Source organism: Procambarus clarkii, chromosome 13 (assembly GCF_040958095.1).
Source record: "Procambarus clarkii isolate CNS0578487 chromosome 13, FALCON_Pclarkii_2.0, whole genome shotgun sequence".
Lineage (NCBI taxonomy): Eukaryota > Metazoa > Arthropoda > Malacostraca > Decapoda > Cambaridae > Procambarus > Procambarus clarkii.
Window position 1 is genome coordinate 49,255,869 of NC_091162.1, and position 23,800 is coordinate 49,279,668.

General features: G+C 42.9%; 1 protein-coding gene across 1 annotated transcript in view; it reads left to right on the forward strand.

Annotated features, from left to right (window-relative positions):
- LOC123751038 (leukocyte elastase inhibitor-like) overlaps positions 1 to 23,800 on the forward strand; it is a 54,493-nt gene that overhangs the window by 18,060 nt on the left and 12,633 nt on the right. The window contains exons 4-5 of the mRNA XM_069323906.1: positions 4,022 to 4,265; positions 4,609 to 4,862. Of these exons, the coding sequence (XP_069180007.1) occupies positions 4,022 to 4,265; positions 4,609 to 4,862 (498 nt within the window). The remainder of the gene's footprint in view (positions 1 to 4,021; positions 4,266 to 4,608; positions 4,863 to 23,800) is intronic.

Here is a 23,800-nt window from a genome sequence, read left to right on the forward strand (position 1 = left end):
GAAAGTGAAGGGAAGACGACGTTTCGGCCCGTCCTGTACGGGCGCCAGAGAGATGAGTGGATAGCGCTTCGGATTCATAGTCCTGAGGTTCCGGGTTCGATCCCCGATGGAGGCGGAGATAAATGGGCAAAAAGTTTCTTTCACCCTGATGCTCCTGTTACCTAGCAGTAAATAGGTACCTGGGCCCGTACCTGCTGGGTACGGGCCCAGGTACCCGCAGAGCCCCTATACCCCAGAAACGGCCTGTTGCAGCCCAGCTGCTACGGGCTGCTTCCTGGGGGTATGTAACAAAAAGGAGGCCTGGTTGAGGGCGGGGACGCTAAGCCCTCAAATCATCTCAAGATATCCTAGATATACCATTCTCAAGTCGATTGTGATGAGAAAAAATTGGCAAGAGAGAGATAAGGAGAAGGAAATCATAGAGGAGGAAAAAGCAAGGCAAAAGGTACGAAAGGTAAAGTATAATAAAGGAATAAGAAATAATTCTTAAAAAATAAAGGAATAAGAAATAATTCTTAAAAAATATAGGATTAAGAAATAATTAAAATATAATAAAGGAATAAAAAAAGGGATCGTTAGAGAAAACAAGGAAAAGAAAGAAAGAAACAAACTAAGATAAATGGAAGGGTAAGCCTACGTTAGGTCACGCTTGTTAGAAAGTTTAGAGCAGTTGAGTATATACTGTGAAAGGTGAGAGTCAACAGCAATAAAACCAGGACTCAAGTTCATGTTGGTTATGTTGTGTATCAGAGCCGATTCAACACGACGGCGTCTGTGTAGAGGCAGGAAAGATTATTTTGAAGGAAGACCAGTCAATAGAATGATAAGAATCCCAAACATGACAGACGAGAGCATTGTTTGTGTCTGCAGACTTAACACTTCTTTGTGTTCTTTAAGTCTGTCATTAAGTGTACGGCCAGTTTCACCTAAGTACTGGAGAGGACAAGACGAACAGGAAATAGATTAGACACCAGCGACATTAGAAGCAGAAGGAGCAGTGTGAACTAGATTGCTGCGAATTATGTCAAGAGGATGAAAGGTATTAGTAAACGTTTTGAGTTCAGATATGAAGGGAAGGCAGAGCACAGTGCTACTAGAGTTGGAAGCAGGTTTAGGATGAAAGAAATATCGATTAGCTTGAGAGTAGGCACAGTATATAAAATACAAAGGGTAACCAAGGCGAGAGAATGATTTGTAGATAAAGGCAATTTCAGAATCAAGAAACTGAGGGTCGCTGATGCGTAGAGCGCGGAGGAAGAGAGAGACGAGGACACTTTTCTTAACAGAAGGAGGATGGTAGGAAAAGAAGTGAATGTACATGCCGCTATGCAGGGGTTTGCGGTAGACAGAGAAAGAGAACCCGGACACAGAGCTGTGAACGTCAAGGAAAGGAAGGAGGGAATTAGATTCCCATTCAACTTTGAAATGGATGGAAGGAGCCTGATTGTTAAGAGAGGCGAGTAAAGGCTGGAAAAGACGAAGGTCATGAGGCGATAAAGAAAAAATGTCATCAACATAGCGAAGCCAGAGAGAGGGACGAGTATCAACAGAAGGACGAGGTAGAAGAACAGTCTCGAAGTATTCCATGTAGAAATTGGCAAGAACAGGGGAGAGAGGGGAACCGATAGCGACACCGAGTTTGAGTGTAATATTTACCATTGAAAGAGAAGGAGAGTCAACACAGAGTCTAATGAGTTTAAGGAAAACGTCAGTGGGAAGCGGGAGAGGAAGAAGGACCCCAGTAGCCTTCTCTCTAAGGAAAGAGAGAACGTCATCGAGAGGAACATTAGTGAACAGAGAGTCGACATCATGACTAAGCATCTTACAGGATGGCTACAGGCGCAGTCTTTCTATTAAGTCCTGAGCGTGATGAAGGTGGGGAGGAGAAAAAGTGCCAAGGTAAGGCGTCAGGGTTTTAGCGAGCCAGTAGGCAAGAGGATAGCTGACAGAGCCCCGTGAATAAATGATTGGACGAAGAGGAACACCAGGTTTATGAGTCTTAGATAGACCCTAAAAATAAGGAAGAGAAGGGCAGATGACACGGAAACGTTTATTGAGATCGAAGTCAGGAGGACAAAGACTAGAGAGCTGTCTTAGTTTGCGGTTAAAGGAAGTTTTAAGGCGATCCAAAGGGTTAGAAGTCAGTGGGCATAAGTGCGGGAGTCAGAGAGCAAGACATCTGTTTTCTGGAGGTAGTCCTCACGGTCAAGGAGTGTGAGGGGGTGGGTAGGGTGATGCGGGTTAGGGGATGAGGGGACGGTAGGGTGTTGGGTGTGAGGGGGGGGAGGGTATGAGGGGACGGTAGGGTGTTGGGTGTGAGGGGGGAGGGTAGGGTGAGGGGGGAGGGGATGAGGGGACGGTAGGGTGTTGGGTGTGAGCGGGGGGGAGGGTAGGGCGAGGGGGGGAGGGGGAGGGTAGGATGATGAGGGTGTGGGAAAGGTAGGGCGATGAAGGTGACAGGGCAGGGTAGGGTGTTGGGTGTGAGGGGGGGGGGGAGAGTAGGGTAATGGGGGGAGGAGGGAGGGTAGGATGATGAGGGTGACAGGGGAGGGTAGGGTGATGGGTGTGAAGGGGGAGGGTAGAGTGATGGGTGTGAAGGGGGAGGGTAGGGTGATGGGGTGAGGGGGAGGGTAGGGTGAAGAGGGTGAGGGGGATGGTAGGGAGATAGGTGTGAGGGGGAGGGTAGGGTGATAGGTGAGAGGGGGAGGGTAGGGTGATGGTGTGAGGGGAAGGAAGGGTGATGGGTATGACGGGGTAGGGTAGGGTGATGGAGTGAGGGGAGAGGGTAGGGTGACGGTGTGAGGGGGAGGGTAATGGGAGGGGAGGGGAGGGTAGGGTGATGGTGTGAGGTGGAAGGGTAGGGTGATGGTGTGAGGGGAGAGAGGTAAGGAGAGGGAGAGGGAGTGTGGGGGAAGGAGGGTTATGGCGTCAGGGGAAGGGGAAGGTGATGGTGTGAGAGGGAGGGTAGTGTGGTGGATGTGAGGGGGGAGGGGAGGATAGGGAGATAGTGTGAGGTGGGGAGGGTAGGGTGGTAGTGTGAGGGGTAGGGTAGGGTTGTGGTGTGAGGCGAGAGGGTAGGGTGATTGTGTGAGGGTGAGGGTTGAGTGGTGGATGGGAGGGGGGGAGGAGGGGAGGGGGGGGAGGAGGGGAGGGGAGGGTGATGGTGTAAGGGGGAGAGTAGGGTGATTGTGTGAGGGTGAGGGTAGGGTGATGGTGTGAGGGGAAGGGTGATGTTGTGAGGGGGAGGGTAGGTTGATCGGGGTGAGGGGAAAGGTAGGGTGATGTTGTGAGGGGGAGGGGAGGGTGATGTTGTGAGGGGGAGAGGGTAGGGTGATAGTGTGAAGGGGGGTAGGGTGATTGTGTGAGGGGAAGGGTAGGTTGATGGGGGAGGGTAGGGTGATGGTATGAGGAGGAGGGTAGGGTGATGGTATGAGGGGGGAGGGTAGGGTGATGGTATGATGGGGGATGGTAGGGTGATGGTATGAGGGGGAGGGTATGGTGATGACACACGACACCATGTTATGGTATCTTGTGCACCATCACTAAGGTCTTGTCTGAACACCTGAGCTGTGGTCACCACCATGTTATGGTGTCTTGTGCACCATCACTAAGGTCTTGTCTGAACACCTGAGCTGTGGTCACCACCATGTTATGGTGTCTTGTGCACCATCACTAAGGTCTTGTCTGAACACCTGAGCTGTGGTCACCACCATGTTATGGTGTCTTGTGCACCATCACTAAGGTCTTGTCTGAACACCTGAGCTGTGGTCTTATGGTGTCTTGTGCACCATCACTAAGGTCTTGTCTGAACACCTGAGCTCAGATTCTCTACAACAGTTAACTTGTAATCCTCTGAAATTGGATTCAGAAAACTTTTTTCTTAAAATCCAAAGAACTTCTTTATGTTACTTCTCTAACTCTCCCCCTTGAAAGGTCGGTAGAAACTATTGTCAGCTTATAATGTGATGGATTGAAGAGTCACGTAAAGGCACTGAGCTTAATCTTATCGTTATTTTGACAGGCGGCCAAAGCAGCTGCGACAATCAACCAGTTCGTGAACAAAACAACGCGAGGCAAGATCCCAACTGTGGTGACAGAGAGCGACGTGGCCACGACACTGATGGCGCTGGTCAACACCGTCTACTTCAAAGGTTTCTGGTTGAATCAATTCAACCTAACCCAAACAACCAAGCAGAAGTTCTTCACCACCCCGAGCCAACACAGCATTGTTGACATGATGACCCAACTTCAAAAATTCAGATTTGGTAAGGGTATATACACATATGCATATGCATGTATATATATATATATATATATATATATATATATATATATATATATATATATATATATATATATATATATATATATATATATATATATAATATTTAGACAGCCCTGAGAGTGAACACCGGTTACAGTGGACTGTGGTTGTAGGAGACTATTGTGACAGCCCTGATAGTGAACACTGGTTACAGTGGACTGTGGTTGCAGTAGACTAGTGTGACAGTCCTGAGAGTGAACACTGGTTACAGTTGACTGTGGTTGCAGTAGACTAGTGTGACAGTCCTGAGAGTGAACACTGGTTACAGTGGTCTGTGGTTGCAGGAGTCTCGAGTGAGCTGGGAGCGACGGTGTTAGAGATGCCGTACAAGGGGAAGGCGGCGTCCATGTTGGTGTTGCTGCCTCACAACACCCCCGGCGTCGCCCCTGGCAACTCCGCCACGCCCCTGGACGCCATGTTGCGGCGCCTCTCCCACGACACCCTCCGCCACGCCCTCACCAACCTGAAAGAGGAGAAAGTAGATCTTTACTTCCCAAGGTTCAAACTGGAGCAGGCAATCACTGAGGAACTTAAGGCGGTGAGTAGTCAGGATGTTTTACTTGCATCTCTATATAAATGTTGTCAGTGTTAAGGTAAACATTTATGGAATGTGAGTGTGAGTGTGACACAGACAAGGAGATGACACATTGTTTTTAGCAACGCAGACTCCTGAGGCGATAGTACTTTAAGTAACGTTTTGGTCGAGAGAACTAAAGACCACCATTACACCAGGCTATTTACTATTAATTTAAGGAGTAAATAACAAATATAAGTAAAAACAAACCATAATTTTTCTAGGCCTAATTTTGCATATATATATATATATATATATATATATATATATATATTATATATATATATATATATATATATATATATATATATATATATATATATATATATATATATATATATATATATTTTTTACACACTCAACCCACCAGGAGACTCGAACACTGGCCAACAAGGTGGCAGTTGCATGCTGTATCCACTACGCTATACTTCAAAGCCATAAGAGAGGTAGGAATTCTGGGGTATTTAACCAACCAGAAATTCCAATCCTCTCCCAGGCGATGAGATAGTGTGGGACCTCGGATGCTCTTTCATCGGTTCCTGTTATATGGGAAAACTCAGTGCCAAATGCTTAATGCACAGACTACCCTATTCCAGTAGCTGAAGTTTAGAACTTTTTAGACACTCAACCCACCAGGAGACTCGAACACTGGCCAACAAGGTGGCAGTTGCATGCTGTATCCACTACGCTATACTTCAAAGCCATAAGAGAGGTAGGAATTCTGGGGTATTTAACCAACCAGAAATTCCAATCCTCTCCCAGGCGATGAGATAGTGTGGGACCTCGGATGCTCTTTCATCGGTTCCTGTTATATGGGAAAACTCAGTGCCAAATGCTTAATGCACAGACTACCCTATTCCAGTAGCTGAAGTTTAGAACTTTTTAGACACTCAACCCACCAGGAGACTCGAACACTGGCCAACAAGGTGGCAGTTGCATGCTGTATCCACTACGCTATACTTCAAAGCCATAAGAGAGGTAGGAATTCTGGGGTATTTAACCAACCAGAAATTCCAATCCTCTCCCAGGCGATGAGATAGTGTGGGACCTCGGATGCTCTTTCATCGGTTCCTGTTATATGGGAAAACTCAGTGCCAAATGCTTAATGCACAGACTACCCTATTCCAGTAGCTGAAGTTTAGAACTTTTTAGACACTCAACCCACCAGGAGACTCGAACACTGGCCAACAAGGTGGCAGTTGCATGCTGTATCCACTACGCTATACTTCAAAGCCATAAGAGAGGTAGGAATTCTGGGGTATTTAACCAACCAGAAATTCCAATCCTCTCCCAGGCGATGAGATAGTGTGGGACCTCGGATGCTCTTTCATCGGTTCCTGTTATATGGGAAAACTCAGTGCCAAATGCTTAATGCACAGACTACCCTATTCCAGTAGCTGAAGTTTAGAACTTTTTAGACACTCAACCCACCAGGAGACTCGAACACTGGCCAACAAGGTGGCAGTTGCATGCTGTATCCACTACGCTATACTTCAAAGCCATAAGAGAGGTAGGAATTCTGGGGTATTTAACCAACCAGAAATTCCAATCCTCTCCCAGGCGATGAGATAGTGTGGGACCTCGGATGCTCTTTCATCGGTTCCTGTTATATGGGAAAACTCAGTGCCAAATGCTTAATGCACAGACTACCCTATTCCAGTAGCTGAAGTTTAGAACTTTTTAGACACTCAACCCACCAGGAGACTCGAACACTGGCCAACAAGGTGGCAGTTGCATGCTGTATCCACTACGCTATACTTCAAAGCCATAAGAGAGGTAGGAATTCTGGGGTATTTAACCACACTATCTCATCGCCTGGGAGAGGATTGGAATTTCTGGTTGGTTAAATACCCCAGAATTCCTACCTCTCTTATGGCTTTGAAGTATAGCGTAGTGGATACAGCATGCAACTGCCACCTTGTTGGCCAGTGTTCGAGTCTCCTGGTGGGTTGAGTGTCTAAAAAGTTCTAAACTTCAGCTACTGGAATAGGGTAGTCTGTGCATTAAGCATTTGGCACTGAGTTTTCCCATATAACAGGAACCGATGAAAGAGCATCCGAGGTCCCACACTATCTCATCGCCTGGGAGAGGATTGGAATTTCTGGTTGGTTAAATACCCCAGAATTCCTACCTCTCTTATGGCTTTGAAGTATAGCGTAGTGGATACAGCATGCAACTGCCACCTTGTTGGCCAGTGTTCGAGTCTCCTGGTGGGTTGAGTGTCTAAAAAGTTCTAAACTTCAGCTACTGGAATAGGGTAGTCTGTGCATTAAGCATTTGGCACTGAGTTTTCCCATATAACAGGAACCGATGAAAGAGCATCCGAGGTCCCACACTATCTCATCGCCTGGGAGAGGATTGGAATTTCTGGTTGGTTAAATACCCCAGAATTCCTACCTCTCTTATGGCTTTGAAGTATAGCGTAGTGGATACAGCATGCAACTGCCACCTTGTTGGCCAGTGTTCGAGTCTCCTGGTGGGTTGAGTGTCTAAAAAGTTCTAAACTTCAGCTACTGGAATAGGGTAGTCTGTGCATTAAGCATTTGGCACTGAGTTTTCCCATATAACAGGAACCGATGAAAGAGCATCCGAGGTCCCACACTATCTCATCGCCTGGGAGAGGATTGGAATTTCTGGTTGGTTAAATACCCCAGAATTCCTACCTCTCTTATGGCTTTGAAGTATAGCGTAGTGGATACAGCATGCAACTGCCACCTTGTTGGCCAGTGTTCGAGTCTCCTGGTGGGTTGAGTGTCTAAAAAGTTCTAAACTTCAGCTACTGGAATAGGGTAGTCTGTGCATTAAGCATTTGGCACTGAGTTTTCCCATATAACAGGAACCGATGAAAGAGCATCCGAGGTCCCACACTATCTCATCGCCTGGGAGAGGATTGGAATTTCTGGTTGGTTAAATACCCCAGAATTCCTACCTCTCTTATGGCTTTGAAGTATAGCGTAGTGGATACAGCATGCAACTGCCACCTTGTTGGCCAGTGTTCGAGTCTCCTGGTGGGTTGAGTGTCTAAAAAGTTCTAAACTTCAGCTACTGGAATAGGGTAGTCTGTGCATTAAGCATTTGGCACTGAGTTTTCCCATATAACAGGAACCGATGAAAGAGCATCCGAGGTCCCACACTATCTCATCGCCTGGGAGAGGATTGGAATTTCTGGTTGGTTAAATACCCCAGAATTCCTACCTCTCTTATGGCTTTGAAGTATAGCGTAGTGGATACAGCATGCAACTGCCACCTTGTTGGCCAGTGTTCGAGTCTCCTGGTGGGTTGAGTGTCTAAAAAGTTCTAAACTTCAGCTACTGGAATAGGGTAGTCTGTGCATTAAGCATTTGGCACTGAGTTTTCCCATATAACAGGAACCGATGAAAGAGCATCCGAGGTCCCACACTATCTCATCGCCTGGGAGAGGATTGGAATTTCTGGTTGGTTAAATACCCCAGAATTCCTACCTCTCTTATGGCTTTGAAGTATAGCGTAGTGGATACAGCATGCAACTGCCACCTTGTTGGCCAGTGTTCGAGTCTCCTGGTGGGTTGAGTGTCTAAAAAGTTCTAAACTTCAGCTACTGGAATAGGGTAGTCTGTGCATTAAGCATTTGGCACTGAGTTTTCCCATATAACAGGAACCGATGAAAGAGCATCCGAGGTCCCACACTATCTCATCGCCTGGGAGAGGATTGGAATTTCTGGTTGGTTAAATACCCCAGAATTCCTACCTCTCTTATGGCTTTGAAGTATAGCGTAGTGGATACAGCATGCAACTGCCACCTTGTTGGCCAGTGTTCGAGTCTCCTGGTGGGTTGAGTGTCTAAAAAGTTCTAAACTTCAGCTACTGGAATAGGGTAGTCTGTGCATTAAGCATTTGGCACTGAGTTTTCCCATATAACAGGAACCGATGAAAGAGCATCCGAGGTCCCACACTATTTCATCGCCTGGGAGAGGATTGGAATTTCTGGTTGGTTAAATACCCCAGAATTCCTACCTCTCTTATGGCTTTGAAGTATAGCGTAGTGGATACAGCATGCAACTGCCACCTTGTTGGCCAGTGTTCGAGTCTCCTGGTGGGTTGAGTGTCTAAAAAGTTCTAAACTTCAGCTACTGGAATAGGGTAGTCTGTGCATTAAGCATTTGGCACTGAGTTTTCCCATATAACAGGAACCGATGAAAGAGCATCCGAGGTCCAACACTATCTCATCGCCTGGGAGAGGATTGGAATTTCTGGTTGGTTAAATACCCCAGAATTCCTACCTCTCTTATGGCTTTGAAGTATAGCGTAGTGGATACAGCATGCAACTGCCACCTTGTTGGCCAGTGTTCGAGTCTCCTGGTGGGTTGAGTGTCTAAAAAGTTCTAAACTTCAGCTACTGGAATAGGGTAGTCTGTGCATTAAGCATTTGGCACTGAGTTTTCCCATATAACAGGAACCGATGAAAGAGCATCCGAGGTCCCACACTATCTCATCGCCTGGGAGAGGATTGGAATTTCTGGTTGGTTAAATACCCCAGAATTCCTACCTCTCTTATGGCTTTGAAGTATAGCGTAGTGGATACAGCATGCAACTGCCACCTTGTTGGCCAGTGTTCGAGTCTCCTGGTGGGTTGAGTGTCTAAAAAGTTCTAAACTTCAGCTACTGGAATAGGGTAGTCTGTGCATTAAGCATTTGGCACTGAGTTTTCCCATATAACAGGAACCGATGAAAGAGCATCCGAGGTCCCACACTATCTCATCGCCTGGGAGAGGATTGGAATTTCTGGTTGGTTAAATACCCCAGAATTCCTACCTCTCTTATGGCTTTGAAGTATAGCGTAGTGGATACAGCATGCAACTGCCACCTTGTTGGCCAGTGTTCGAGTCTCCTGGTGGGTTGAGTGTCTAAAAAGTTCTAAACTTCAGCTACTGGAATAGGGTAGTCTGTGCATTAAGCATTTGGCACTGAGTTTTCCCATATAACAGGAACCGATGAAAGAGCATCCGAGGTCCCACACTATCTCATCGCCTGGGAGAGGATTGGAATTTCTGGTTGGTTAAATACCCCAGAATTCCTACCTCTCTTATGGCTTTGAAGTATAGCGTAGTGGATACAGCATGCAACTGCCACCTTGTTGGCCAGTGTTCGAGTCTCCTGGTGGGTTGAGTGTCTAAAAAGTTCTAAACTTCAGCTACTGGAATAGGGTAGTCTGTGCATTAAGCATTTGGCACTGAGTTTTCCCATATAACAGGAACCGATGAAAGAGCATCCGAGGTCCCACACTATCTCATCGCCTGGGAGAGGATTGGAATTTCTGGTTGGTTAAATACCCCAGAATTCCTACCTCTCTTATGGCTTTGAAGTATAGCGTAGTGGATACAGCATGCAACTGCCACCTTGTTGGCCAGTGTTCGAGTCTCCTGGTGGGTTGTGTCTAAAAAGTTCTAAACTTCAGCTACTGGAATAGGGTAGTCTGTGCATATATATATATATATATATATATATATATATATATATATATATATATATATATTTCATTGAATATGACCGCATATTCTGTATTTATTATTTTCTGGTTTAGGGCTTCTATCCCTCTAACTATTTTCTTAGCATCAGGGCTTAATTGAAATAGGAGTTCTCCAAAGCTCATTTTCGTACTTTTAAGGTGAAGAAAAGAAGTGATTTACTATAGAGTGTATTACACTTATTTGTATAATTTGCACGACGTTTCGAACCTCCATGGTTCATTCTCAAGTGAACAGATCTTACAATACTAGTTGATTTTATACCCGCATTAGGTCAGGTGATAATACAATGAAGGTGAAAACATGGGGGATACATAAGGGATAAACATAGGGGCTGCAGAAGGCTTATTGGCCCATACGAGGCATCTCCTATCTAAACACAAAGATTAATCCAGTGTAATTGGCCTGTTATGTTGGACATTGTCTTCTGTGTTGGCATCGATATGTTCTTGTCTTGTCCTTACTCTCATGGTGGGTAGAGTAAATAGTTCCGTGATTTGGGTGTTCATGGTAGGTCGCTCTATTCTTATGTGAATTGCCTCAAGAATTTGTAATCTTCTTGAATCTTGGGTTTTGTCTATTATGCAAGTATTCTTGTTCAACATTTCTCTTGTTAGAGTAATGTCATGGGCTTGTCTCATGTGATTCCTAGGGGCACCAGATTGAAGATGGCATGTCAAACGCCTCGTCAGCTTGGTTGACGTCATACCTATGTACTTACATTGAAGGTTACATCCTTCGTGGGGGCAAGTGTACATGTATACAACGCTTGACTGCTGTAGAGGGTTCTCCGTCGGCTTCGGGCTGTTTTTGATAAGGAGTTCGGAAGTCTTCTTGGTTTTGTAGAATATTATCAGGTTTATGTTTTGGTTAGGAGTAGTGCTTTTTACTTCTTTACGGATTATTTCTTTCATTATTCTTTCCTCTTTTATATGTTCACTGTGCATGGTTGATTTGTAATATAATTTTATTGGGGGTGTTGTGGTTTCTGTTCTAGGTTCTGAATTATACCAACGGTCCAAGTGTCTTCTTATAGCAGCGTTTATTTCCGCGTTGCTATATCCGTTGTTCACCAATACCTGAGTTACTCTTTCAAACTCTCTACTCACGTTGCTCCATTCAGAGCAGTGGGTAAGCGCTCGACGAATATAAGCATTGAGAACACTGGCTTTGTATCTTTGGGGGCACTCACTTCTACCGTTCAGGCATAATCCTATGTTGGTGGGCTTGGTATATACGTTGGTGCTTAAAGAGGTTCCTGTTTTTGTTATTAGTACATCCAAGAATGGCAGACTGTTATTTTCACTATTTTCATGTGTAAATCGGAGTACTGACTCTCTCTCTAGGTGTCTTTTTAGGTCAGTTAGTTCATCTGAGTCTTTTACTATTACGAATATGTCATCTACATAACGGCAGTATACAGTTGGTTTTTGTCTGCTACTGAAGACCCTATCTTCGATGGTTCCCATATAAAAATTAGCAAATAAAACTCCTAAGGGGGAGCCCATTGCTACTCCGTCTATTTGTAAATACATGTCTCCTTGTGGACTGATGAAAGGGGCTTCCTTTGTACATGCATCGAGAAGACTTTTCAAGTGTGGCTCAGGTATGTCTAATTTGGGGGTGCTCTCGTCTCTGTATACTCTGTCCAGTATCATTCTTATGGTTGTGTCGACTGGGACGTTGGTAAAAAGGGATTCAACGTCCAGGGAAGCGATGATTCCATCGGGCTGGGTAGATTTGATCAATTCTAGGAAATCTGCTGATGATTGTAGACTAAACTTACTTGGAGTGTATGGAGTTAGGAGTTCATTGAGTTTCTTTGCCAGGTGATAAGTTGGGGTTGGTATTTGGCTGATTATAGGGCGTAGTGGGTTACTTGGTTTATGCGTCTTAACATTGCCGTAGGCATATCCTAAGCCATAGTCGCCTTGAAGTTTATTGAAATGCACACTACCTTTCTTTGCGTTGATTGCTGTAATTGTTTTGTTTACTTTCCGCTTACGGTCTTCTACGGGGTTCCTCGTGATTCGTTGAAATTTGGAGTCGTCACTTAGGATGTCGCTAATTTTGTTCATGTATTCATGGGTAGGAATCAATACATATGCTGCTGTTTTGTCGGCTTTTCTTATTGTTACGTCTTTCAGATTTTTTAGTTGTTTCGCTGCTTCTTTGAGTCGTGGGGTTAAGATTGTAGATGAATATGTTCCTCGTTTTTTCCCTGCTTCTGCAAGTAGTTCAGCTTGAAGTGTGTCAGTGGTGATGACTTTTTTGTTGTCTTCTAGCTTATGGATATCGTCCAGAAGCATTTCGATTTCCAGGCGTTTTTGATGCATCTTTGGTTTAGATAAGAATTGACAATTTAGACCAAGATTTAAGAGGTCTCGTTGGTCCTGGGTAAGATCATAAGAAGTCAGGTTAAAGTAGCCATCTTTAGGACGAGGGATTTTTAGCTGTCCACCGTTTAGGGATGTTAACTTACGGAGTGTTTTTGTTTCTACAAGAGTTTTATGTTGTTGTTTCAGGTTAAATAGTTCACTGTTGATGGTTTGCTTGAGTTGGATAGGGATGTCGTACTGGGTCCATTTGTTTAACAGATGCTCCGCCTGCTCTATAAAGGTTTGGAGGGCTTCCTTCCTCTTGTTTAGTTGATGCCGAATGAGCTCTTGCCTATACCTATAGGTAAACTCTGTATTGCGGACTGCTGGGTCATGTGGGTTTATATTGGTGTATACTGGCAGCAGGTTTTCTTTCAAACATGTTTCATTGAATATGACCGCATATTCTGTATTTATTATTTTCTGGTTTAGGGCTTCTATCCCTCTAACTATTTTCCTAGCATCAGGGCTTAATTGAAATAGGAGTTCTCCAAAACTCATTTTCGTACTTTTAAGGTGAAGAAAAGAAGTGATTTACTATAGAGTGTATTACACTTATAATAATATATATATATATATATATATATATATATATATATATATATATATATATATATATATATATATATATATATATATATATATATATATATATATATATATATATATGTGTGTGTGTACTGTGTTAGGCCTAGGATTGCTGGTGGAGGTTTGTTTTGGTAAGGTCTTATACTAAGACATGAGCTGTCTTACCAGTAAGGGTTGAGGGGTCACAGGGCTATCAACACTACAGACCAGGCTTCGCGGGACGGATCTCATCGACACTTATTAAAATACTTAACAAATTTAAAAGCTGTTTATCCAGACAATTCCTTCAAAGGTCAGATGTAAGACAAACAAGGAGCAACGGGTTCAAGCTCAATAAGTCACATTGTGGAACACAAAACTGAAGATGCTTTTTGACCCTCAGGTAATAAATCCACGGAACCGCTTACCCGCCGATTTCGTAAATCCCAAAACTATTTTGAATTTTAAAATCCAGCTTGAAAAATCACCAGGACAATTGTGGGTTCGTTTGACAAGTCACCTGCTTCCTGTCCTCGTCGAGGCCACTAGAGTGTTAGTGTCCCTCAAGTAAATTCAGGTAAAGTTTATTTCGGGTAAAGAAGTTTTAGGTTTGTCCAACTTCAATAATACAAAATTAACTTTCTGGTGGTCTATCACTACATATTGATACTTCCTGGTGGTCCAGCACTACTTATTGGTACTTCCTGGAGGTCTATAGTAGTAGGATTGACAGCTTAGCAATAATTTTTTATTTATTTTTTTGGGGGGAAGATCATATCTGCAGACCATGGTATTGAGTGAACTCCCAAAAAAATTCTCGCTGCCGACCACCAGATTGAATGAACTCCCAAAAGTCACTGCTGCTGACCACTGTATTTAGCAAACTCCCAAAAAGTCATCGCTCTGTCACATAGTTTCAGGCTGATTTTTTTCAGAGTTCAATTTGAGACCAAATTTTTTCAAAGTCCATTTAAAGACCGAAATTTGTCAGCGACTAGTTTATGGCCGATTTTTTTCAGTTTTAATCCTCGCTGCAGTCTTAAAAGAGTTCTTACGGATATAATTAAACTCTACAGACTTGAGCAGATATATCTTAAAAGTTCATCAGAAGTTAGTTCTTGGACCCGATTCTATATATTTATAAGTGTAGTTTTGCTATTAACCAATCAATTTCCCTGAAATTTAAAACATAGTTATTTTAGACAGAAAATAATAAAATATATCATAATTCAACCCATCCTCCTGTTTAGACAGTAGTTATTGTAGCTATGTACACCATAGTATAAATATTGACGTGCTAAGCAATTATATAGTAGAATTTGGTACTATTCATTATATAGTTATAATAAAATTAAGCAATTTTTTTTAAATATTCCTATGCGTAGTATAGCACACATATGTACTATATTAGGCCTCAGTTAGCGTGTATTAGTCCTAGGAATGTTTGATAAGGTGAGTTTAGGTTGTCTTAGCAACATAGATACAAAACCTTTTCCGGTTCGTCCAAATTCAATAGAACAGATTTCTACTTTAGGTTTGCGTTGTAAGTCGATATATGTACTATGGTGCTCATCGTTACTATAAGTACTACCAAAACAGGAAGAGGGGCTGCATAATTAGACTAGAAAGATGTTTTGGCCAAGCTGATGGAACGAAGCTTTAATGTTAAAACATTAATATATTCTCTGTCACGAGTGTACAGGATTAAAAGACTCTGAGCCATCCTGACCCAAAACCTAACTTGTAATACAAGTTACCTCAACATAGATGATATGAATAAAAGCCTAATAAATATTGAGAATACTTATAGAGACACTGACATACTTTACATGATCATACTATATTTACAATGACATACTTTACATGATCATACTATATTTACAATGACATACTTTACATGGTCATAGTATACTTGTCGGAAAACCGATACCATTTACTAACTTTTAATACATTATGCAGATAATATTGCTGCCTTTTTTGTAATAAACAAATTAACTCATAGAAGATATAGCACAGATTATTTTCTTCAGTAGAAAACGGGGAGTATCATTGCCACATGTCGCTATTAATTTTACCCCCAAATAATAGGAAACATTCTTAATACATCAGTCTTTGGACTGTAAACATCATAAAAATATTTTCATTTAATCAACTTAATTATCAATACCAAAATAGAGTAAATGTGGGCCCTCTAACCTTCGTGATGACATCTAGACAAAACAGAGAAGGCATCAGTGGGAGAAGGCCACAGTGAGTCGTCATTTAAAGTTAACACGTCTCACCAGGGCAAATCGAGCTCCAAAAAATTTTCCCTTGGAAAACTGTGTTATAGGTTGTAAAGTGCTCCCATTATCAACACGATCTTTGTCTACAAATCAGGGAGGTGTCCTTACCGAAACCCTCTTATTATCTCTACATTCCTGGCCAGTTATGTTAGGTAGATATAGGGTGATTCGGTTAGAACACTAGTCGAGACAAAATAGGGTGAGCAATATTCTCAGATCTTTATTTAAAAAATTATAATAGTTCCCTGATATAGCTGTCATATTAGGTTACTGCTATTATTTGTGAGTGCACTATGACAGGTGTAATTGAAGAAGAAGAAGCACAGTTAACAACTACTTGGCACAACCAGTACATGTGTTGATGCCAGCCTCAACCACGAGGAGTGTTCATCCATGTCCATATCTGCTTGTCTAGGTATCATCCATAAAGATAAGGCCTCCCACATTTAGTTACTAAAATATATAGTCGAATACTGTATTAAATGCACACTTTATATGGCTATACTATACTTACACTGACATACTCTACATGACCATATTATACTTAAACTGACACTTTACATGACCATATTATACTTACACAGACATTTTACATGAGCATACTATACTTACATTGACATTCCATCTGTTAACTACCCGGACACTGGAAAAATTTCTTTCTAACGTCCCTGTGGCTCATTTGGGTACTCAGTCTCCATCTGTGTCCCCTTATTCCCGTACCACCCATGTTAATTAAACAGTTTATCCTTATCTACCCTGTCAATTCCCCTGAGGATTTTGTAGGTTGTGATCATGTATCCCCTTACTCCTCTGTCTTCCAGTGTCGTGAGGTGCATTTCCCGCAGCCTTTCCTCGTAACTCATGCCTCTTAGTTTTGGGACTAGTCTAGTGGCATACCTCTGAACTTTTTCCAGCTTCGTCTTGTGCTTGACAAGGTACGGGCTCCATGCTGGGCCCGCATATTCCAGGATTGGTCTTACATATGTGGTACACAAGATTCTGAATGATTCCTTACACTGGTTCCTGAAGGCTGTTCGAATGTTAGCCAGCCTCGCATATGCCTCAGTCGTAATTCTTTTTATGTGGGCTTCAGGAGACAGGTTTGGTGTGATATCAACTCCTAGATCTTTCTCTCTGTCCGTTTCACGAAACACATTATCTCCCATTCTGTATCCTGTGTCTGGCCTCCTGTTTTCACCGCCTAGTTGCATTACTTTGCATTTACTCGGGTTGAACTTTAGCAGCCATTTGTTGGAGAATTCATTCAGTCTGCGTAGGTCATCTTGTAGTCTCCTACTATCATCCTCTGTTTCAATTCTCCTCATAATTTTTGCATCGTCAGCAAACATTGAGAGAAACGAGTCTATACCCTCTGGGAGATCATTTACATTTATCAGAAACAGTATAGGTCCATGGACTGACTCCTGCGGGACTCCACTTGTGACGTCTCGCCAATCTTAGACTTCGCCCCTCACAGTGACTCGTTGTCTTCTGTTGCTTAGGTACTCCCTTATCCAATGGAGTACCTTCCCTTTCACTCCAGCCTGCATCTCCAGCTTTTTCACTAGCCTCTTGTGTGGCACTGGGTCAAAGGCTTTCTGACAATCCAAAATTATGCAGTCTGCCCACCCCTTTCTTTCTTGCCTGATTTTTGTTGCCAGGTCGTAGAATTCCATTAACCCTGTGAGGTAGGACTTGCGATCCCTGAACCCATGTTGATGCTGTGTTACAAAGTTCTTTCGCTCCAGATGTTCCACTAGCTTTCTTCACGCATTCTTCTCCATCAGCATCCATGGTATGCAGGTTAGGGACACTGGCCTGTAGTTCAGTGCCTCCTGTCTATCCCCTTTCTTGTATATCGGGACTACATTAGCTGCTTTCCAAATTTATGGCAGTTCCCCCTGTTGCCAGTGATTTGCTATACACTATAGAGAGTGGCAGGCACAATGCTTCTGCTCCTTGCTTTAGTATCCAAAGGGAGATTTCATCCGGGCCTATAGCCTTTGTCACATCCATCTCTAGTAAAAACTTCCTTACTTACCCACTGGTAATCTCAAACTTTTTTAGTGGTTCCTGGTTAACTATTCCCTCTCTGTTCTCTGGAATTTCTCCTTACTCTAAGGTGAAGACCTCCTGGAATTTCTTATGTGTACATTCTTATGTGCACAATTTCTTATGTGTACATATGTGTACATTGTGTGTACTCACCTAGTTGTGTTTGCGGGGGTTGAGCTCTGGCTCTTTGGTCCCGCCTCTCAACCGTCAATCAACAGGTGTACAGATTCCTGAGCCTATCGGGCTCTGTCATATCTACATTTGAAACTGTGTATGGAGTCAGCCTCCACCACATCACCCCCTAATGCATTCCATTTGTCAACCACTCTGACACTAAAAAAGTTCTTTCTAATATCTCTGTGGCTCATTTGGGCACTCAATTTCCACCTGTGTCCCCTTGTGCGTGTTGCCCTTTTGTTAAATAGACTGTCTTTATCTACCCTATCAATTCCCTTCAGAATCTTGAATGTGGTGATCATGTCCCCCCTAACTCTTCTGTCTTCCAGCGAAGTGAGGTTTAATTCCCGTAGTCTCTCCTCGTAGCTCATACCTCTCAGCTCGGGTACTAGTCTGGTGGCAAACCTTTGAACCTTTTCCAGTTTAGTCTTATCCTTAACTAGATATGGACTCCATGCTGGGGCTGCATACTCCAGGATTGGCCTGACATATGTGGTATACAAAGTTCTGAATGATTCTTTTCACAAGTTTCTGAATGCCGTTCGTATGTTGGCCAGCCTGGTATATGCCGCTGATGTTATCCGCTTGATATGTGCTGCAGGAGACAGGTCTGGCGTGATATCAACCCCCAAGTCTTTTTCCTTCTCTGACTCCTGAAGAATTTCCTCTGTGTGTGTGTGTGTGTGTGTGTGTGTGTGTGTGTGTGTGTGTGTGTGTGTGTGTGTGTGTGTGCGTGTGTGTGTGTGTGTGTGTGTGTGTGTGTGTGTGTGTGTGTGTGTGTGTGTGTGTGTGTGTGTGTGTGTGTGTGTGTGTGTGTGTGTGTACTCACTAATTTGCATTCTTTGAGTAAATATAGGTGAGGGGTGTACAAATTTGAGTTTTTGGCTCTTTGGTCCCGCCTCTCAACTGTATATCAACTGGTGTACAGATTCCTGAGTCTACTGGGCTCTATCATATCTGCATTTGAAACTGTGTATGGAGTCAGCCTCCACCACATCACATTTTAGTGCATTCCATTTACTAACTTCCCTGACACTGAAAAAGTTCTTCCTAATGTCTCTGTGGCTCATTTGGATACTCGGCTTCCACCCTTGTCTCCTTGAGCGTGTATCACCCATGTTAAATAATGCATCATTGTCAACCTTTTTTCTTCCCCTGAAAATTTTGTATGTTGGTGATCATGTCTCTCCAAACTCTCCTGTCTTCCAGCGACGTGAGGTGCAGTTTGTGATCTATCTGGTACAGCAAAGCTTGTGTATCTAACAGCACTGGAAACGTATCTAGGGGTACCGTAGCAGCATGCATGTATTTGATACACTAGAATGCTCCTATAGTAGGCACAATTGAAATAAAAATGGATAATCAAAACAAACGTACATTAATGTAATTATATCTATCTATCTATTTATCTATATATCTATCTATATATATATATATATATATATATATATATATATATATATATATATATATATATATATATATATATATATCTATATATATATATATATATATATATATATGTATATATATATATATATATATATATATATATATATATATATATTAGTATATTTTGGTAGCAGTCTTTCCTGTAGACATATTTTATTAAATATGACCGAAAAAGTAAGATTAATAATTCTAACACGAATTTTCTCAATCTTTCGTACATTATGCTTCACTGTTGGAGGTAAATCAAAAATCACTTCTCCAAAATTCATTTTTATTTCTAGTCTGACGCGACACGGGCGCGTTTCGTAAAACTTATTACATTTTCAAAGACTTCTCAAATACACAACTGATTAGAACTTGCGTTTCCCTGATTTTATATCTACATTTGAGTGAGGTGGGAAGGGTGATGTGGCATTACATTTGAGTGAGGTGGGAAGGATGATGTGGCATTAGAGGATATTAATAGGGTATTAAAAGTATCAACACAAGACAGAACACGAAACAATGGATATTGAATAGAAGTGTTTGTAGAAAGCCTATTGGTCCATATTTCTTGATGCTTCTATATTGGAGCGGAGTCTTGAGGTGGGTAGAATATAGTTGTGCAATAATTGGCTGTTGATTGCTGGTGTTGACTTCTTGATGTGTAGTGCCTCGCAAACGTCAAGCCGCCTGCTATCGCTGTACCTATCGATGATTTCTGTGTTGTTTACTAGGATTTCTCTGGCGATGGTTTGGTTATGGGAAGAGATTATATGTTCCTTAATGGAGCCCTGTTGTTTATGCATCGTTAAACGCCTAGAAAGAGATGTTGTTGTCTTGCCTATATACTGGGTTTTTTGGAGCTTACAGTCCCCAAGTGGGCATTTGAAGGCATAGACGACGTTAGTCTCTTTTAAAGCGTTCTGTTTCGTGTCTGGAGAGTTTCTCATGAGTAGGCTGGCCGTTTTTTCTGGTTTTATAGTAAATCGTCAGTTGTATCCTCTGATTTTTGTCTGTAGGGATAACGTTTCTATTAACAATATCTTTCAGGACCCTTTCCTCTGTTTTATGAGCTGTGGAAAAGAAGTTCCTGTAAAATAGTCTAATAGGGGGTATAGGTGTTGTGTTAGTTGTCTCTTCGGAGGTTGCATGGCTTTTCACTTTCCTTCTTATGATGTCTTCGATGAAACCATTGGAGAAACTGTTATTGACTAGAACCTGCCTTACCCTACAGAGTTCTTCGTCGACTTGCTTCCATTCTGAGCTGTGGCTGAGAGCACGGTCGACGTATGCGTTAACAACACTCCTCTTGTACCTGTCAGGGCAGTCGCTGTTGGCATTTAGGCACATTCCTATGTTTGTTTCCTTTGTGTAGACTGCAGTGTGGAAACCTCCGCCCTTTTCCATGACTGTTACATCTAGAAAAGGCAGCTTCCCATCCTTTTCCGTCTCGTAAGTGAAACGCAGCACGGAACTCTGCTCAAATGCCTCCTTCAGCTCCTGCAGATGTCTGACATCAGGTACCTGTGTAAAAATGTCATCAACATACCTGCAGTATATGGCCGGTTTCAAGTTCATGTCGACTAAGACTTTTTGCTCGATGGTACCCATGTAGAAGTTTGCAAACAGGACGCCTAGGGGAGAACCCATAGCGACCCCATCTACTTGCTTATACATGTGCCCATCCGGGCTCAAGAAGGGTGCCTCTTTAGTACAAGCTTGGAGTAGTTTCCTCAGAATACTTTCTGGCATGTCAAGAGGAGTACAGGCTGGATCACGATACACTCTGTCGGCTATCATTCCGATTGTCTCGTCCACAGGTACGTTGGTAAACAGCGATTCTACGTCCAACGAGGCTCTTATCCCTGTGGCCCGTGCGCCCCGCAGTAAGTCCACAAATTCCTTTGGAGACTTCAGGCTGAAGGCGCAAGGAACATAAGGAGTCAGCAGGCCGTTGAGTCGCTTCGCCAATCTGTACGTGGGTGTGGGTATCTGGCTAATGATTGGCCGAAGTGGGTTTCCAGGCTTGTGCGTCTTGACATTTCCATACGCATATCCAGGTTTATATTCCACAATGATCTTTGGCAGGTGGAGTCCGGATTTCTTGGCGTTCACAGTTTCGATCAGTTTGTTGACCTTTGCTTTTAATTCGGCTGTAGTGTCCTTCGTTACCCTTTGGAACTTAGTTTGGTCAGAGAGTATGATGTTCATTTTCGCCAGATATTCGTCTTTTTTAAGAATGACATATATTGGCGACTTGTCACCTCTCCTGACAACTATCTCCTTGTTCTCACGAAGGCTTTTAGCTGCCGCTCTAAGCTCGGGGGACAGTATGGTGCTTCTGTAGTTGCCTCGATTCTTTCCTCCTTCTGCAATAAGTTCTGCTTGTAAGGTATCTTTGGTAGTGACCTTCTTTTGTGTCTCGAGGTCGAATATGTCGTCCAACAGACTTTCCAACTCCACTTTCCGGGCCATTTCACTCGGTCTGGACATAACATGACAGTTTATGCCCAGATTTAGGAGAGTGACTTGGTCCTCAGTGAGGTTAATTCCTGCAAGGTTCAGGAAGCCATCTCTTGGTCGTGGAATTGCCATAGGTCCTCCATATAATGTTGTTAGTTTCTTGATAATCCTTGTTTCAGTGCTGAGGTGATGTTGGTCTGTGAGGATGTCGAGGTGTTGTTCAATGCGGGTACGGATACTATGGTCGATGTTGCTATTTCTCCACTCGTTTGTAGCATGAAGTAGTTGCGTTTTGTTGTCTTTGATTTCATTCTCTGCCTTGTATATCTGATCACGAATCAGATCCTGGCGATATTTTATCGTGAAGGCTTGATTCCTTGCTGCTGGGTCGTGCACTTTAACATTAGTATATTTTGGTAGCAGTCTTTCCTGTAGACATATTTTATTAAATATGACCGAAAAAGTAAGATTAATAATTCTAACACGAATTTTCTCAATCTTTCGTACATTATGCTTCACTGTTGGAGGTAAATCAAAAATCACTTCTCCAAAATTCATTTTTATTTCTAGTCTGACGCGACACGGGCGCGTTTCGTAAAACTTATTACATTTTCAAAGACTTCACAAATACACAACTGATTAGAACTTGCGTTTCCCTGATTTTATATCTACATTTGAGTGAGGTGGGAAGGGTGATGTGGCATTACATTTGAGTGAGGTGGGAAGGATGATGTGGCATTAGAGGATATTAATAGGGTATTAAAAGTATCAACACAAGACAGAACACGAAACAATGGATATTGAATAGAAGTGTTTGTAGAAAGCCTATTGGTCCATATTTCTTGATGCTTCTATATTGGAGCGGAGTCTTGAGGTGGGTAGAATATAGTTGTGCAATAATTGGCTGTTGATTGCTGGTGTTGACTTCTTGATGTGTAGTGCCTCGCAAACGTCAAGCCGCCTGCTATCGCTGTACCTATCGATGATTTCTGTGTTGTTTACTAGGATTTCTCTGGCGATGGTTTGGTTATGGGAAGAGATTATATGTTCCTTAATGGAGCCCTGTTGTTTATGCATCGTTAAACGCCTAGAAAGAGATGTTGTTGTCTTGCCTATATACTGGTTTTTTTGGAGCTTACAGTCCCCAAGTGGGCATTTGAAGGCATAGACGACGTTAGTCTCTTTTAAAGCGTTCTGTTTCGTGTCTGGAGAGTTTCTCATGAGTAGGCTGGCCGTTTTTCTGGTTTTATAGTAAATCGTCAGTTGTATCCTCTGATTTTTGTCTGTAGGGATAACGTTTCTATTAACAATATCTTTCAGGACCCTTTCCTCTGTTTTATGAGCTGTGGAAAAGAAGTTCCTGTAAAATAGTCTAATAGGGGGTATAGGTGTTGTGTTAGTTGTCTCTTCGGAGGTTGCATGGCTTTTCACTTTCCTTCTTATGATGTCTTCGATGAAACCTTCGATGCAGGAGCTGAAGGAGGCATTTGAGCAGAGTTCCGTGCTGCGTTTCACTTACGAGACGGAAAAGGATGGGAAGCTGCCTTTTCTAGATGTAACAGTCATGGAAAAGGGCGGAGGTTTCCACACTGCAGTCTACACAAAGGAAACAAACATAGGAATGTGCCTAAATGCCAACAGCGACTGCCCTGACAGGTACAAGAGGAGTGTTGTTAACGCATACGTCGACCGTGCTCTCAGCCACAGCTCAGAATGGAAGCAAGTCGACGAAGAACTCTGTAGGGTAAGGCAGGTTCTAGTCAATAACGGTTTCTCCAATGGTTTCATCGAAGACATCATAAGAAGGAAAGTGAAAAGCCATGCAACCTCCGAAGAGACAACTAACACAACACCTATACCCCCTATTAGACTATTTTACAGGAACTTCTTTTCCACAGCTCATAAAACAGAGGAAAGGGTCCTGAAAGATATTGTTAATAGAAACGTTATCCCTACAGACAAAAATCAGAGGATACAACTGACGATTTACTATAAAACCAGAAAAACGGCCAGCCTACTCATGAGAAACTCTCCAGACA